The sequence below is a fragment of the Choloepus didactylus genome, assembly GCF_015220235.1.
Source record: "Choloepus didactylus isolate mChoDid1 chromosome 25 unlocalized genomic scaffold, mChoDid1.pri SUPER_25_unloc1, whole genome shotgun sequence".
In the NCBI taxonomy this organism is placed as follows: Eukaryota; Metazoa; Chordata; class Mammalia; order Pilosa; family Megalonychidae; genus Choloepus; species Choloepus didactylus.
The window spans coordinates 521,480-537,063 of record NW_023637606.1 but is presented as its reverse complement, the minus strand read 5'-3'; the positions used below and the strand labels follow the sequence as shown (position 1 = coordinate 537,063).

The 15,584-nt window shown below is 61.9% G+C and overlaps 1 protein-coding gene across 3 annotated transcripts; it reads right to left on the bottom strand.

The window, feature by feature from the left end:
• Positions 1-2,020: 2,020 nt before the first annotated feature.
• Positions 2,021-15,521, bottom strand: ARHGAP45 (Rho GTPase activating protein 45). Of its 3 annotated transcripts, none has more exons than XM_037824045.1 (23): positions 15,343-15,521; positions 13,750-14,080; positions 11,253-11,396; positions 10,964-11,048; positions 10,824-10,896; positions 10,659-10,725; positions 10,431-10,568; positions 10,112-10,176; positions 9,925-10,035; positions 9,775-9,855; positions 6,049-6,237; positions 5,827-5,964; positions 5,552-5,742; positions 5,306-5,430; positions 5,133-5,213; positions 4,785-4,883; positions 4,541-4,713; positions 4,240-4,428; positions 4,010-4,147; positions 3,658-3,884; positions 3,364-3,574; positions 2,764-2,872; positions 2,021-2,627 (listed from the first exon to the last, which is right to left on the bottom strand). In XM_037824045.1, exons 1-23 carry the CDS (start codon positions 15,430-15,432, stop codon positions 2,398-2,400), a joined length of 3,285 nt encoding a protein of 1,094 aa, XP_037679973.1. In that variant the 5' UTR covers positions 15,433-15,521; the 3' UTR covers positions 2,021-2,397. The 3 variants fall into 3 exon arrangements, with proteins under 3 accessions (XP_037679973.1, XP_037679974.1, XP_037679972.1); XM_037824046.1 differs by lacking the exon at positions 15,343-15,521 and adding an exon at positions 15,145-15,271 and having other exon boundaries at positions 5,552-5,679; XM_037824044.1 differs by lacking the exon at positions 15,343-15,521 and adding an exon at positions 15,145-15,270.
• Between the last annotated feature and the right edge of the window lie 63 nt (positions 15,522-15,584).

The following is a 15,584-nucleotide window of genomic DNA, read 5'->3' as shown; positions in this document are numbered from 1 at the left end:
CCACACCCAGTAGCTGCCTGCCCACAGGTTGGCGAGTGAGTGAGGCTGCAAGCCAGTGTTTTGCTTCTGCTTTTGGTGTCGCATCTAAAATGCCACTGCAGAATCCCAGCTCACAAAGATTTTGCCTGAACTGCCATGCGCTGCCCAGCCCCAAGATCAGCTCAAGGATGGCCGTGGCCCAAGCAAGACAGGTGACTCTGTGAGGCTGGGGGTGGGGTGGGGTGGGGGACTTCTGGAAGAGCAGTGCCCCCTCCTGGGGGTCCCGGCATTTGCCATTTGCGCACACACTTGGCGACCATCGCCACCTGTGAGCCTGGATCAAGCCTTGCCTGAAGCCTCCCCTCCTTTGAAGCCACGTCAACTCGTGAGTTGTGTGTGAACCACTTACTTGTCTCATGGATAAGGGCGTCAGGGGTCCTGTAAGGCCCAGCCCAGGTTCTGGAGAGGTTCTGTTGCAACTGAGACCTGGGTCTCTCGTGATCTCTGCTGTTTGACTTGCACTGATAAACGGGAGCTGCCACACAGCTTCTTCTCACCTTTGCAAATGTAAAATGATTTTTTTCCATGAAATACCAGATAGTAAACATTTTTTTGCTTTGCAGGCCCTAATTACTCCCGAAGTTACTCAACTGTGTGCCTCCCAATGTCCCATAGAAGAGGCGTGGCCATGAGCCCGAGAACTTGATGTACAGAATTGGGCATTTGGCCCTGGTTTGCCCAACTCCCTCGTGGCTGTTCCTTCTTAAGCATCTGTGTGGACGAGGGCGGGGCCTCCCTCACCTGTCGGCAGGTGGCATCTTGGGCTCCCGGACGGGCCACACCTTATCTGAGCTGGCGTTCGCTGGATGGCGGGCAGCTTCTTTCCCTGCTGCTGGTGTGGAAAACTGAATTCCAGACCATTTTTGGCTCCCTCCGGAGCAGGGATGGGGGTGTGTCCATGCCGTGCCACCCACCTTGGTGGATTCTAGCTCATGAGGCTGTTTCCATTTACATTATTAAAACAAAATCAAGTGAAAAATTTGGGGCCTCACATTTCGTTTAAATGGGATCCTGCAGGACGAGACGTTTGTGCCTGGCTGCTTTGACTTAGCATTGTATTTTGGGGTGCACCCGTGCCGTAGCATGCCAGTACTTGTTCCCGTGGTGACGACGTGCCACATTTTGTTTACCTGTTTATCGGGTTGGTGGGCTCTGGGCTGTTTCCATGTCTGGCTGCTGTGAAAACTGGCTACACGTTTCCGCGTGGACAGAAGTTTTTGCTTCTCCTGGGTGTACGTCTCGGGTGGAACCATTGAGTCATCTGCTAACTCGGGGTTAACCGTCAGAGGAACTGCCAGGCTGTTTTCCAACACAGTGGGGCCACATCACAGCCCGACAGCAGCCGGTGAGGGTCCCGGCTTCCTGCATCGTGGCCGTCAGTTGTCGTCTGTCTCGTTGGTTGTGAACACCCAGCAGGCGTGAGCTGGTGGCCCGGGTGGCAGGTGACGTGGAAGCATCTTTCCGTGTGCCTGTTGACTGTTTGCGAAATGTCTAAAACGGCTCTTCAGGCCCTTTGCCATTTTTTAATTGGGATATTTGTATTTTAATTGTTGACTTGTAGGAATTCTTTATATATTCTAGTCCCTTGTTGGGTATGTGATTTGCAAGCTTTTCTCCCCTCTTGGGGCTGTCATTTGACAGTGTCCTCTGCAGCCTGTTTATTTTGTCCAGTTCTCAGCCTCACTGGACACGTCCCTGGCGCTTGGGGCTGCCGTATGGCACAGCGCAGGTGGACCTCTCCACCATCCAGAAAGTTCTACCGGACAGTGCTGAGCTGCACGTTTAGAGGAAACAGTTCTGTGACCTCTGGGTGTGTGCCCAGCCTGCCTTGAGGGCCGTCTGGGCTCATGCACCCCATGTGGGCCCCATGCTGTAGCGTTTCAGCTTCTCAAAACCTGCACTGGGAGGGAAACTGAGGCACGGTGCTGTGGGTGCCCCTGCCCGGCCCCACCCTACCCAGAGGCTGCCAGAGAAGACGGACTCAGATGAAAAACTTTATTCCAAGCGAGATAAACATGCGTGTCAGAGAGTTACAGTGTGGCTGGCGGGAGCCCTTGCTGGGTACCTGCACCCAGGTGTCCACACCCGCATTTCTGGAAAGGGGAGGGGGCCCCGAAGCTGCGCCGGAGCCTGCGGGGCCCAGAGGCTTGGGGAAGGGAAGGTGGGACGCTTGGCGGGGGGCAGAGCTCCTGCAGCTCGGCCGGACCAGGCGGAGGCAGCGTTGCCCTCACCGGCCGTGCGGACCTGAATGCAGGCTGCCAGCGGGGGGGGGTCCCTGCAGCCTGTGAGCCCCTGGTGACAAGCGTGGCCAGGCCTGGCCCGAGGACAGTCCAGAGGGTGGATGCCCGTGGCCCCCGATCAGACGGTCTCTAGCTGCCTCTCCCGGCCGGGGAGCCCTGGGGAGCTGCTGGACGGGTTGGCGTCGAGGCCGGCGAGCGGCTCGGCCGGGACCTCCTCCTCCAGGCTGCCCTCGCTAGCCTGCATCTCCAGGAAGCTGAGGCGGCGCAGGGGGCTGGTGCCGTCAGGTGACAGCAGCTCCGAGGCCTCTTCCAGCTCCGAGTCAGAGTCGTTGGACGGGAGCTGAGACTCTGGGAAGCAGAGAGGGATGCCCTGTGACCCTGGGGGACACCCCGCGAGCCCCCACCCCGCTGCAGGCAGACTTGGCTCGGGGGACACCACGAAGGGGTCTCTGGGCTTTCTCGGAAATGGCTCTGTCAGACTCACCTCGGGGCCCGTCCTCCTCGGTCTCCTCCTGCGGGGTGCACGCGGCCCCCTCACTCTCCAGGTATGGCACCTGGACCACCACCTCCACCCGCTGGGTGCCGGGCCCCTCCTGTGGGGGGACGGGGTCAGGTTGGGGTGAGGGCGGGGGTCCGGCCCGCCCCCACCTCCCTCTTAGGTCCTGCTCCCCGGGACCGAGACCGCACTGAGACAGGGTCTTAGCGGATGTGCCAGGCTGAGACGAGGTCACACGGGGTGGCCCTGAGCCCCTCATGAGAGGGGGAGGGGGAGCTTTCAGCCTCGAGTCCAGCCCCAATGGGCACCTGCTGCTGGGGGCCGGGAGCCGCACATGCCAGTCCCAGGGGTCACAACCCACTCGGGGACCTTGGCCGAGAAACGGACAGAGGAGGCCCAGCCCTCACCCGCCTCGCCGCAGAGCTCCAGGGTCCCACGTCTAGGCCCCACTAGGACAACTCGGGGAGCGGGAGACCGGGAACCCACCAGCCCCAAAGCAGAGGCGCCCGGCGGGCAAGTCGAGAAATGAAACAAGGGCATCGGCCTTGAGAGTCGAGCCGGGGCCTGGCCCCGCAGGGGTGGCCTCACCTGGCCGCCGGCCGTCTCCTCAGGCTCCTCCCCGAAGACCAGGCCGTAGTGGCTGATGAGGGTCTCGATGACGCGGGCCTGGTGGGGGTAGTCCACCAGCGACGAGAGCGAGACGGTGGCCTCCGTGGGCCGCGGCCGCAGCAGCGTGGGCCCAAACACGATGCCCAGGTTCCCCGGTGACATCTTGTTGTCCTGCTCCCCCTGTGCGACCCTGCGGGCGGGGGCAGGCAGGTGTGGGCAGGTGTGGGGGTCCCCGCTGCCCCAGCCCCACCCTGCCCCCGCCCCGCCCCTCACCTGCGCAGGTGCCGCAGCAGGTACTGCAGGGTGGCCCGGTTCTCGGGCGGCAGGTCGCGCAGGAGCTCCCGCAGCCGGCCCACCATGCCCGTGGGCACCGCCTCACTCTCGGCCCCGGCCAGCCGGCCTCGGGACGCCGCCTTGGCCTCAGCCTCGGCCTTGAGGCTCTCCTTGGCCAGCCCCATGAGCTCGGGGTAGAAGCGGAAGGAGATGAGGGGCTCCGGGAGCTGGGGGGGGTCAGGAGGGTTCCAGAGGGGTCAGGAGGGGTGGGGGAGCAGGAAGGGTCAGCGGGGGTCAACAGGGGTTGGGGGTGTCACGGGGGCCCGCTGTGCCCCTCTGGGGTGTGCCTCACCTGGCGCAGGTAGAGCTTGAGGACGTTGCTGATGTCGTGGGGCGAGGCCTGGGACAGCTCCACGAGCTCCTGGCCGCTCTCGAAGGCCTGGCAGAGCTTCTCCACCCGCGTCTTCACCCCATTGACCCGGTAGATTCCCTGGAGGGGGGGGGGAGAGGTGGGGGAGCGCGGTCAGCCCCGGCCCGGCCCCCCAGCCCTGCCCTGGACGCAGCCCCTCCGCCGGCCGTCACCTTGGTGCGCAGCGCCCGCCGCTCGACCTCAGAGACGCACTTCCTGACCACCAGGGGCACGCCGTCGGGGCTGCTGCGGGCCGCCTGCCCGAAGTCCTGGCCAAAGAGCTGCAGCCGGCCCTGCAGCTTCTTGTGGCCGCACTGGATGGCCAGCGTCTCCAGGCACTTCTTGTGGCAGGCGAGGCAGCACTGGGCAGCACGGGCGGCAGGCGTGAGCCCGGCCCCCGCATCCCCCCAGACTGCCTGCAGCAGCAGCCCCTCGAGGGCCGGCCCTGCCCGCCCCGGGAGCCCCCACGCCCACCTCCTCACACTCGGCGCCCTGGAAGTACACGTAGCTGCTGCACTCGCGGCACTTGGCAGGCGTGCGGAGCTTGCGCAGCCGGTGGGTCCGGGCGGCCTTGGACAGCCCCATGTGGCGGAACGGCCCGCTGGGCACGGCCACCCGAAGCTCGGGGCCCATGCTGTCCAGGTCGGCTGCAGCAGGCGGGCGGGCGGTCAGCACCAGAGCCTGCCCGACCCACCCCCCGCCCCGGGCGGCCCCTCACCCTGCACGAAGGCTGACGTCTCTGCCGTGGCCTCCTCTGCCAGCTCCTCGCTGGACGACACGGTGCCACTGGACGCCGTCCGCGCCATCTGGAAGGCCCCTGGGCAGAGACGGGCATCAGGCACCCCAGCAGGAGGGACGTGCCGTGGGGCTGCGGGACAGCCGGGCAGCCACGAACCCCCAAACATGCTCCCCGCCCCCAGCACACCCCCTTCTCCGGACATCCCTGCACCCCGGGCACGCCCCCCACCCGGGCACGCCCCCCTGGGCACGCCCCCCACCCGGGCACGCCCCCCCCACTCGGGCACGCCCCCACTCGGGCACGCCCCCACCTGGGCACGCCCCCCACCTGCGCCGGCGCTGGGCTCCAGGCTGAGGTCCGAGTCCACCATGGCGATGGGCCAGGACTTGTGCACCTGGTGGCCGCGCCCTGGGGAGGGAGGGGCTCCGTGAGGGGCCCCCACAGGGCCTGGGGCGGTGGGGGGGGGGTGCCCTGCCCGCCCCTCCCCCCCCAGCACTCACCCCGCCGCTCCTTGGCCAGCACCCCATCGCCAGGCCCCCCTGCCTCCGGGGGGCTCCCGGCAGCCTCGGCCCCCACCCCATCGCCCACGTTGAAGCTGCCTTTCCGGGTGCGCAGGACCGGGGACCTGGGGGGGAACACGGTGGATGGGGCGTGAGGGGGCGTGGGGGGTCACCCCGGGTCCAAGCCTTGGGGAGGGGCCCCGTCGGCCTTGCCAACCCCCCGCCCCACCCCGGGCAGGCGCGCACCAGGCGCCGGTGGGCACGTGGGGCTCGAAGTCGTAGCGCACGTCGGGCTCGTCGCCGCGCTGCAGCTGGCGCACGTGCGAGGCGTACTGCTGGCCGGGGTCGTAGAGCTTGCTGCTCTCGCACAGCATCTGGAAGTGCACGGGCAGCGGCGCCGTCTGCATGTGCATCAGCTGGTAGTAGGAGATGGTGGCCTGCGGCGGGACGGGGGCTCAGGGGGCTCAGGGGGCTCAGGGGGCCGTGCCCGCCGCGCCGCCCCCGCCCGCAGCCCCACGCACCGACTTCACCGTCTGGTCGCTCTGCCGGATGACCTCCTGGATCTGCCGCAGCGCCGTCACCTTGGTGTCCTCCAGCTCCTGCTTCTGCGTCTTGGCGTCCGCCACGCAGGTGCGGTACGTGGCCATGGCCTCCTCCGCCTGGGCAGAGCGCGGAGAGGCCTCAGGCCGGCGCCGAGACCCCCCGGAGGGCCGGGCCCGGCAGCGCCCGCCCCGCGCCCTCACCTTGTTCTTGGCCTCCTCCTCCAGCCGCCGCCGCTTGTCCAGCGCCTTGGAGGCCGCCCCGCCGGCCCCGGGCCCCGCGCCCGCCTGCTCCTCCTCGGCCTTGGCCGCCAGGAAGCGCGCCTTGTCGTGGTCCTCGCAGCGCTGCGTGTAGGCCTGCTTGGCCTTGCGCAGGTTCGCCTCCGCGTCTTGCTGGGGGACAGGAGGACGGGGTCCTGCCCGTGGGCTCGCCGGCTCCCCACACCTGCCAGAGGCCTGGCTCGCCTCCCCCTGACCCCGCAGGAGGCCGCGGCACTGGGGGGCTGGTGCCAGGGCCGGGCGGGCATCTGGCATGCCCATGTTACTGCCCAGGTGGCCAAGGCCAGCCGGGCTCCTGACCGCGGGATGGGGGGAAACAACACACGCTCCTCTCAGCTGACACACAGAGGGCGTCTGACAGAAACCACCTGCTCTTCTTGATAAAAACACCCAGTAAATGAGGAATAGACGAGAAACTGGTACAATGATAAACGGCATATGTGAGAAACCCACAGCTCACGTCGTACGCGATGGTGAGAGACCGAAGTTTCTCCCTCTGAAGATGGGAAACGAGACATGGACGCCCGCTGTCACCACCGTTATTCAACATAGAGCAATTAGGCAAGGAAAAGAAATAAAACGCGTCCAAATTGGAAGGGAAGACGTGAAACCTTCCCTTTGACAGGACATGATCCTAGATATAGAAAATCCTTAAAAACCTACAACGAAGCTACTGGAGCTAATGAACGAGTTCAGCACAGTGGTGGGGCAGCAGATCCACACCCCCAAATGAGTACTGTTTCCATACACTAATATGAATAATCTGAAAAAGAACTACAGAAAGATGTTCCATTTATAAGAACATCTAAAAGAATAAAGTATTTAGAAGTAAATTGAACAAGGATGAGAACTTCTACTTGGAAAACTACAAAACATTGACGAAAGAAATTAAACATGACTGAACTAAATGGGAGGGCATACTGTGTTCATAGATTAAAGACTTGAGTTGTTAAGGTGTCAATTCCACCCAAAGCAATTTATAGATTTAATGCAATCTCAATCAAAATTCCAGTACCCTGCTTCACAGAAACGAGAAAGCCAATCATCCAAAAGTCAAACCCACTTGAAAAAGAACAAAGTTGGAGGATTCATACTTCCTGATTTCCAAACTTACTACAAAACTACAGTAATTAAAACAGTGTGGTCTTGGCATGAGGACAGACATATGGACCAGCAAAATAGAACTCAGAGTCCAGAGTTGAAGCCCCACTAATGTGGCCAGTGGATTTTCGACAAGGGGGCTGAGTCCATTCAGTGGGGAGAGAATCGTCTCTTCAACAAATGGTGCTGGGACAGCTGGAAATCCATGTGCAAAAGAGCAAATATGGACCCTGTCTTTCGCCATGTACAAATGTTAACTCAAAAAGGACCAGTGACCTAAATATAAGAACCAAAATTATAAAATTCCTAATAGAAAACAGGGAAGCATCTCCAGAACCTTGTATTTAGGCAACGGTTTCTTAGACTTTACATCCAAAGCACAAGCAACAAAGAAAAAATAGGTAAGTGGAACCTCATCAAAATTAAAAATTTTTGTGCATAAAAGTACTTTATCGGTGGTGTGACAGCATGTTATAGTTGATGGATCAGGGTATCGGGAGGGGTGTCAGGGTATGCTGTGTATGGGGTTTGTATTGTTTTTGCAACTGTTCCTGTAACTTTGAATTTATTTCACAATAAAATTAAAAAAAAGAAAAAACAGGACATTATCAAGAAAGTAAAAAGATAACCTGCAGAACAGGAGAAAATATTTACCCTGATAAAGGTTTAATATCCAGAATATGTAAAGAGTACCTACAAATCAACAAGAAAAAGTGGGCAAAGGACCTGAATAGACAGTTCTCCAAAGAAGATAAAGAAATGGCCAGAAAAATCATGAAAAAATGCTCAACCTCGTTAGTTGTCAGGGAAATGCAAATCGAAACCACCATGAGACATGACTTCACACCCCCTAGGATGGCTATTGTTTATAAAACGAAAATAAGGGCTGGCGAGGGATGTGGAGAAAGAGGAACCAGTGTACATCGTGGGTGGGAAGGTAAAATGGTGCAGCCCCCATGGATAAGACTTTGGCGGTTCCTCAGAAAGTTAAACAGAATTACCATATAGCCTGGCAAGTCCACTCCTAGGTAGAGACCCAAAAGAACTTCAAGCAGGGACGCGGATAGACATTTGCACACCAACGTTCACCACAGAGTCATTCACAGCAGCCAACTGGTGGAAACGACCCAGTGTCCATCGACAGGTGATGGAGAAACACAATGGGGTCCATCCACACACGGAAGGAATATTATTCAGCCATCAAAAGGAATCAAGTTCTGGTACATGCGACAATATGGACAACTCCTGAAGATGTCACGTTGAGTTAAGTAAGCCAGATACAAAAGGACAAATACTGAGTGATCTTACTGACGTGAAATGATTACATTTTGCAAATCCATAGACTCAGAACTTAGAGTACAGGGCATGGGGTGGGGGTGGGGCCTGGTGCAGGGCTTCAGTTTGGGTGAAGATGAAGTTTTCATAGTGGATGCAGGTGACAGGAGCACAACATTGTGAATGTAATTAACACCGCTTGAGAGTGGTTAAAATAAAAAAGAATTATGTTGTATATATGTTATCAGAACAGACATTTTAAAACAGAACTGGACAATGTGAAGAGTGAACCCTGACGTATACTCTAAAGTACACCTAATAATGCAGTTTTAATAATACTGATTCATCAATTTTAACAAGGGTACCACGCTAATGTAAACTAAAACGCTGTGTGTGTGTGAGAGAGAGAATATGGAAGTCTAGATATTCTGTATGACTTCTCTGTAAACTCACAAATGTTCTAATAAAAAAATGTAAAAAAAAAAAAAAGGGTAGAAAGAAAAGACGACTACTAACAGCCACAGTTTTCTACCTGGCAAAAAAGGCCACAGGTAAAACCCAAAGTTAAACAATAAACTAGGCAGAGGGGAAAAATCTGTGACTTGCATCACCAAGGACTTAGTTCCATAACATGTAAAGAGTTCCAGCAAATCAACAAGGAACAGACTGTCCAATCCAGAGTGGACAACCGATAAGAACACAGAGTTTATAGCGGCCGTGGCAGGGCCCGTGGTGGGTCGCTCGCACACTCACGCCCCTTGCTCAGACATTCCCTTCAAGCACTGACAGGAGACGGGAACGCGCTTGTCAGGGCCATGGCTCAGCCAAACCCAGATGTCCCTGAACACAAAAGTGGTGAACCTGGCCCCCCAGCACACACTGCACCCGGCAGCTGCAACAATGCAGGAGGCAGCCTCACTGTCGGGGAGGCTGCACATCCACCCAGGGGGCCGTGAACGCCCAGGAGCACAGGGTGCCGTGCCAGCCACTGGGTGGGCACAGCATGCCGACGGCCCAGGAGCCACAGGACACCTGCAGCAGGGACAGGCTGCTCACTGCAGACCCTCCTAATGGCAGAGGCCAGGAAAGGGACTCAGCCGGGGGCTCGCGGTGCCTAGCAGACCCCAGGCGGCAGCCTCGCTCTTCTCCGCATTTCCGACCTGTCCCGGGCCTGCGTGACAGGGAGCTCCCCGCGGTGGCGCAGGGAGCAGCGCCCACATGGGGCACACGGGCCGGGGACCCTGCGGGGACGCCCGCCAGCCCGCCCCACGGTACCAGCTTCCTCTGGGCGCGGTGCCAGGACTCCTTGATCTCCTTCCTGCGCTTCTCGTGCTCCAGCCGCCGCAGGGTCAGGGGCTGCGGGGAGGCGGGCGTTAGGGTCCCGGCCACGCCCCCGGCCCCGGCCACGCCCCCGGCCACGCCCACCTGCAGGAAGGTCTGGTTCTGCAGCGTGCTGGCCGCCTGCACCATGCCGTGGCCGAACTCGAGGTCCTGCTCCAGGGCCAGCGCGTAGATGGACAGCAGGGGCATGTGGGGCTGGGGGGAGGGCGGAGTCAGCAGGGCAGGGGGCGCCGCCGCAGCACCCCGAGCCCGCCCCCGGCCGCAGCCCCACCTCCTGGGTGACGCTGGGTCTGCAGTTGTGCACGATCTTCTGGAGGCCTTTGGCGAACTCCAGCTCTGCGGGTGGGCGGGGGGCGGGTAAGTGGGGGGGAGAGGGGCGGGGCCCGGGCAAACCCCACCTCCCTCCACAGCCCTGCCTAGGCCCCGCCTCCTCCTCCAGAACCCCGCCCAGGCCCCCTACCTCCCTAAGCCGCAGTCCCGCCCTCCCCCAGGCCCCACCTTCTCCCTCCAGGGCCCCGCCCTGAGCCCCGCCCCCAGCGCAGGCCCCGCCTCCTCCTCCAGGCCCCTCCCGCCCTGGGCCCCGCCCTCACCCAGCACCGTGCGCTTCTCCAGGTAGGCGGTGAGGCCCTTCAGGTACTTGGCCATGTCCTTGGCGTAGCGCAGCGCCGCGTCCACGCCGCCCTCGCAGCGCTGCAGCAGCATGTCCACCTCCTCGGGGGCCGGGCAGCCTGCGCGGTGCCTGCTCAGCCCCCGCTCCCCCCGCCTGCACCCCCTAGACACCCTCAAGCTCCTCCCCACCTCCCGCGCGGGGGCCTCACCGCCGTCGCACTCCTCCACGCTGGGCAGGGCGCCCTCGCTCGCCGGTCCGTACAGGTTCTCCACCGACTGTCCAGGGAGAGCCGGGTGAGGTCACCCAGGCCAGCCCGGTGGGATCCCACCCTGCAGGGGGTGCCACTGCCGCGGGTCCCAGGGCCCCTGCCCACCTGGCTCAGGTCCCCCGGGGGCACCGACAGGAGCGTGCTGCTGTCCACTTCGCCCATGAGGAACTCGGACACGCTGCGGGGTGGCACGGGGTCAGGGTCACGAGGCTGGGGCCCCCCACTCCCCAGGCTCCCCCACTCACGTGCTGCTGAAGGAGACGGCGATGGTCTCCAGGGCCTTCTCAAACTCCTGCTTGTCCGATTCATTGTTGCACTCATAATGGAAGGCTGGGGGCAGAGGCCAGGATGAGTGGTCGGCCCCCTCCAGGAGGTCACCACCCCTCCCACTGACTGATGGGAGCCCTCAGTCCAGGGGGAGCATCAGAGAGCAGAGGAGCCCAAACTCCTACACATCCTTCAAAACCCACTCTGAATGTCCCCTCCTCCAGGAAGCTGTCCCAGACAGAGCCGAGGCTGCCCCCAGTGTCTGACCTTTGACCTTGGCAATGAGGTTGCCAGCTGCTGTGAGCGTCTCCACGGTGTTCAGCAGCGGGTACTTGGAGATGACCTGGCGCATGACACGTAGGGCCTCGCCCAGGCACTCATGGGCCAGCGGCCGGCGGGTCTCCAGCAGCTCTGCGGGGCAGACTGGGAGTGAGCAGGGAGGGGAGGACGGGAGGGGCTGCCCACCTCCTCCCGAGATGAGGAAACTGAGGCCAGACCTAGTCCTAGGCAGTCTGTCAGCTCGGAAAGCCCTTCTCTGTCTCCCAGAAAGTGAGCTTCTGCTTGTCTTTCCAGCTGCAGCCCTGGCGCCCCCTCCTCCAAGCAGCCCACGAGGTCCCTTCCCCACCCCAGCAACTCCTCGGGCTCTGAAGGCCCCAGCCAGCACTTCCCTGCCCTGCCTGCCGAGACTGGGCCCAGAACACCCCTTCATCTCACTGTCTCCTGGCAAGCACTAGCATCACCCACTTTGCAGACAAGCAAACGGAGGATCAGAAGGGCTGCCGTTCCCCCACCGTCACCCGGCTTCTCCAGCCAGCCTGGCTCCTCGAACACCCTGAACTAGAAAATGCTGGGCAGGCGGGCAGAGGGGGCAACACATCTGCACAGAAGGGAAACCCCCAGGAAGCTGTGGAAGGACCAAGGGGCCAGGGGCACAGATGCCGCCAGGGGGCTGGGGTACCCCGGATCTGTGCTCCATCTACACTACTCAGGAAATACAGGAAAACTGACAGGAGACCCCCTGGGCACTAAGGACCCAGGTAAATGCCAGCGTCCCCCGGGACCCTGCTCTGGCTCGGACATGGGTGCTGTATCTGCTGCCTCCCTGGATGGGAAGGGGCGGGAAGGGGCTTCAGAAACCCAGGGGTTCCCCCATCCTCAGGGCCTCAGCCACCAAGGGCCTGGCAGCTGCCCCCACAGCCAGTGGCGGGCGGGATCCACCCATTCCCAGCCTGGCACGGCATCCCCAGCGGGCAGGTACACTCCAGGCAGAGCTGGGGACCCCTGTGCACCATCCCCTCACCTTGGGGCCCTCAAGGTTGAGCCCCAGACCCCCATCCAGTGTTGGCACAGCCCTCAGGGTGTGGACCAGCCCACGGAGGAGTCGGGGGTCTCTGGTGCAGATCAACCCCACCCCTGCGGAGGGGAGCCCCACACTGGCCTCCTGCCTGCCCTGGGTCTCCCCACTCCAAGCCCAGGAGTTAAGGGGTGTCTCAGGCCCTGGGGAAAAATGTCCCCACTTCCAGCTGGCCACTGGATCCTGGGTGGGGGGCGATGCGGTGCTGAGCTGGCTGATGACAGGTGGGGAAACCGAGGCATGGGGCAACAGCACAGGGCCAGAGGAGATCAGGGAAGGAGCGGGGTGGCCCGAGCGATCCCATCTGGGGTGTCCCCCAAAAAACAACCACCAGGTACAGCCCGTTTATAAAGCGGGTTCTTCTCAGCAGCTGTGGGGGGGTGGTCACTGCCCCCAACTTACAGATGAGGCCCTGAGGCTCCGAGAAGGAAGGGATCAGCCCAGGGTCCCGCAGCGGGTCAGGGGCAGGGACAGAACTAATCCTCTCTGGGCCCGGGGCCGCCCCCAGCCGGGCCTCGTCTCCTCCAGGCCCTCCCGAGCCCCACCCAGGCCGGGCCTCCAAGGAAGCGCCGGGATCGGAAACGGCCCGAGATTAGAGTTTCCCCAGGAAACCTGCTCGGCCCCTGCCTCTGGGACCAGATAACCCCAGGCTCCCACCCCTTCCCACTGCAGAGGCCCCCACTCCTTCGCTTCTTGGCTGGCCTGGGCATCAGGGCCCCTCCCAGACCCTCGGTTTCTTCATCTGTAAAATGGGCGACTAGCGGGGAACAGGCTGGGACACCGGACCTCGTGCTGTGGTTTCTGGGGGGACTGAGCAAGCGGCAGGCAGAGCACGAGGTGCCCGCCCAGGCTGCCAGGGACAAACAGGAAGCAGATGAAAATAACTCGGCAGGAAGCCGGGCTGTCAGCGATCGCGTGGAGGAAAAAACGGAACTGCCATCATGCAGGCCGCAGCTCACAGGCCGGTCCCGCCCACCCCCCCCAACCTCAGCCCACCTCCAGTCCAGCCCCCGGAGATGGTCCCAGCACCCAGATGCAAGCCCATTCCCCCTCTGCTCTAATATCTTCTGTGGCTCCCCACTGCCCTCAGATAAAATCCCGGGTCCTTCTGCTGGCATCCTTGTGCTTCTGGCCTCACACCCTGTTCCTCCAATTGCACTTCCATTTCCAGGTTGCTGAGCCTGTGTTCACTCCCTCTGCCTCAGTGCCTTTCTTGCTGCGTTGCCTCCAAACTCCTACACAACCCTCAAAGCCTTAGCTGCAATGCCCTCTTCTATGCAGCCCTCCCTGCAACACCCTTCTGAGCCTGCCCAAGTCCGTCCCCCAACCTGCCTTGCCCCTTCAGGGCAGGGGGTGTCTGTGAGGGGCTCTGCCTTGCAGCTGGGCCGCCATGTCCCTGCCTGCTCTCACCATCGTGCAGAACACACTCCTTGAGCTTCTCGAGGCCCTCGGCAAAGCGGGCCACGTCTGCCAGCAGATGGGAGATGTCCTCAACGGCGTCAGGGCCGGGCCCCTCCGTGCTCAGCTCACCAGGGCTGGCAGCTGTCAGTGGGCTGCGGTGGCTCCGGCCCAGTGTCCAGGAGCCGGGGCCAGAGAGCGGGAAGCCGGAGGCACTGGTGTGGCGACTCAGGCTGGTGGGCCGCTTGAGGGTGCCTGTAGCCTTGGCACTCGAGGCTGTGGCTGGCAGCTCCAGGCCAGGTCCTGGGGCCGCCGTGTCAGCTCCATCTTTCCTGGGCAGCTCCTAGGTGGGTAGGGGGAGAGCCAATGAATGAAGTGCTGTGGTTTGTACTGGCCACTGCCTCAGTTTCCCCAGAGTGAGGTGGGGCTATGGAGTACCTTCAGCCTGACCGTGCAGGGGTCAAAGGCCAGAGGTGATGGGGCTGAGATTTGGTACCGCCCCCCCCACCTGTTACCCAACATCCTCTTCCCCAGAGCTTTCACAAACAACGGTCTCTGCCCAAACCACAGCCAGGGGAGGGGCCTGTGGGGAGCACGGGGGAGGGGACACCCCACTTCCTGATGGGGGAAGGGACGGCCTGCAGAGCTCCTCGGCCTCGGGCTCTTTTGGACACACCTAATTCCCCGTACAAGCACCCTGTAGGTCCCTACACCCCAAGGGACCACAGACCTAGGTCCTACGGACACCCCCAGACTAATATAGATGCCCTCAAGCTCCTGTAGACACCCCCAGGCCCTACAGACACCCCCAGGCTCCTGTGGACACCCCTAAGCTCCTGTAGACACCACCTGGCCCTACAGACACCCCCAAGTTCCTGTAGACACTCCCAGCTTCCTATAAATATCCCTAAGCTCCTGTAGACACCCCCAAGTTCCTGTAGACACCCCCAGGCCCTACAGTCACCCCCAGACCCTAGGCGCTCCCAGACTAATATAGACACCACTAGGCCCTACAGACACCCCCAGGGTCCTACAGACACCCCCAAGTTCCTGTAAACACGCTCAGGCCCTATGGACACCCCCAGGCTCCTATAGACACCCCCTGGCCCTACAGACATCCACAAGCTTCTGTAGATGCCCCCAAGCTCTATGGACACCCCAAGTTCCTGTAGACACCCCCAGGCCCTATGGACACCCCAGGCTCATTTATTTCCAACACACCACAATACATGCTCTATTGTCTCGTAAACCTTAGACCCCACAACCACCCCCTAGTTCCCCCATCTCCCCAAGGGTGCCTGGAGCCCCCCATCTCCCTGGGGCCCCCATCCTGCAGCCTCTCCAACAACACCCCACCCCGCCACACTCCCCATTCACTCCCTGGGCGCCCACCGAAGGGCCCCCTACCGCGACTGCTAAGCCCGGGTCCCCGCTTTTCCTCCCGGCTGGCTGCAGTCGGGCCCGCTGGGGGCTGTAGCTGGCGTGGGTGCCCCGGCGCCAGCCCATCGTGGCCCCGCTGGGCCCTGAGCCCCGCGCGCGCCCGTCACCCCGGCCTGTGTCGCGCTCAGGTCCCGCCCGCGGGGGCCCCGCAGGGGCGCCACTCACCCCCGAGGGCTGCGGGCTGGGACTCCCCGCGCGGTTCTTCTTGGAGATGGAGGGGGTTTTCATGAGCTCGCGCTTCTTCCTGGAGAACATGGTGGGGCCCCGGCAGCAGGGGGTCGGCTGGGGTCGCCGTGCTGCAGCTCCAGGCGCCCGCGGCCTCAGGACCACATTGTCGCGGGCCACCCCCCACCCCGCCCCAGCTGTCAGCCCCACGTGACGGGCCCGGGCCCCATTGGCGGGCCCTC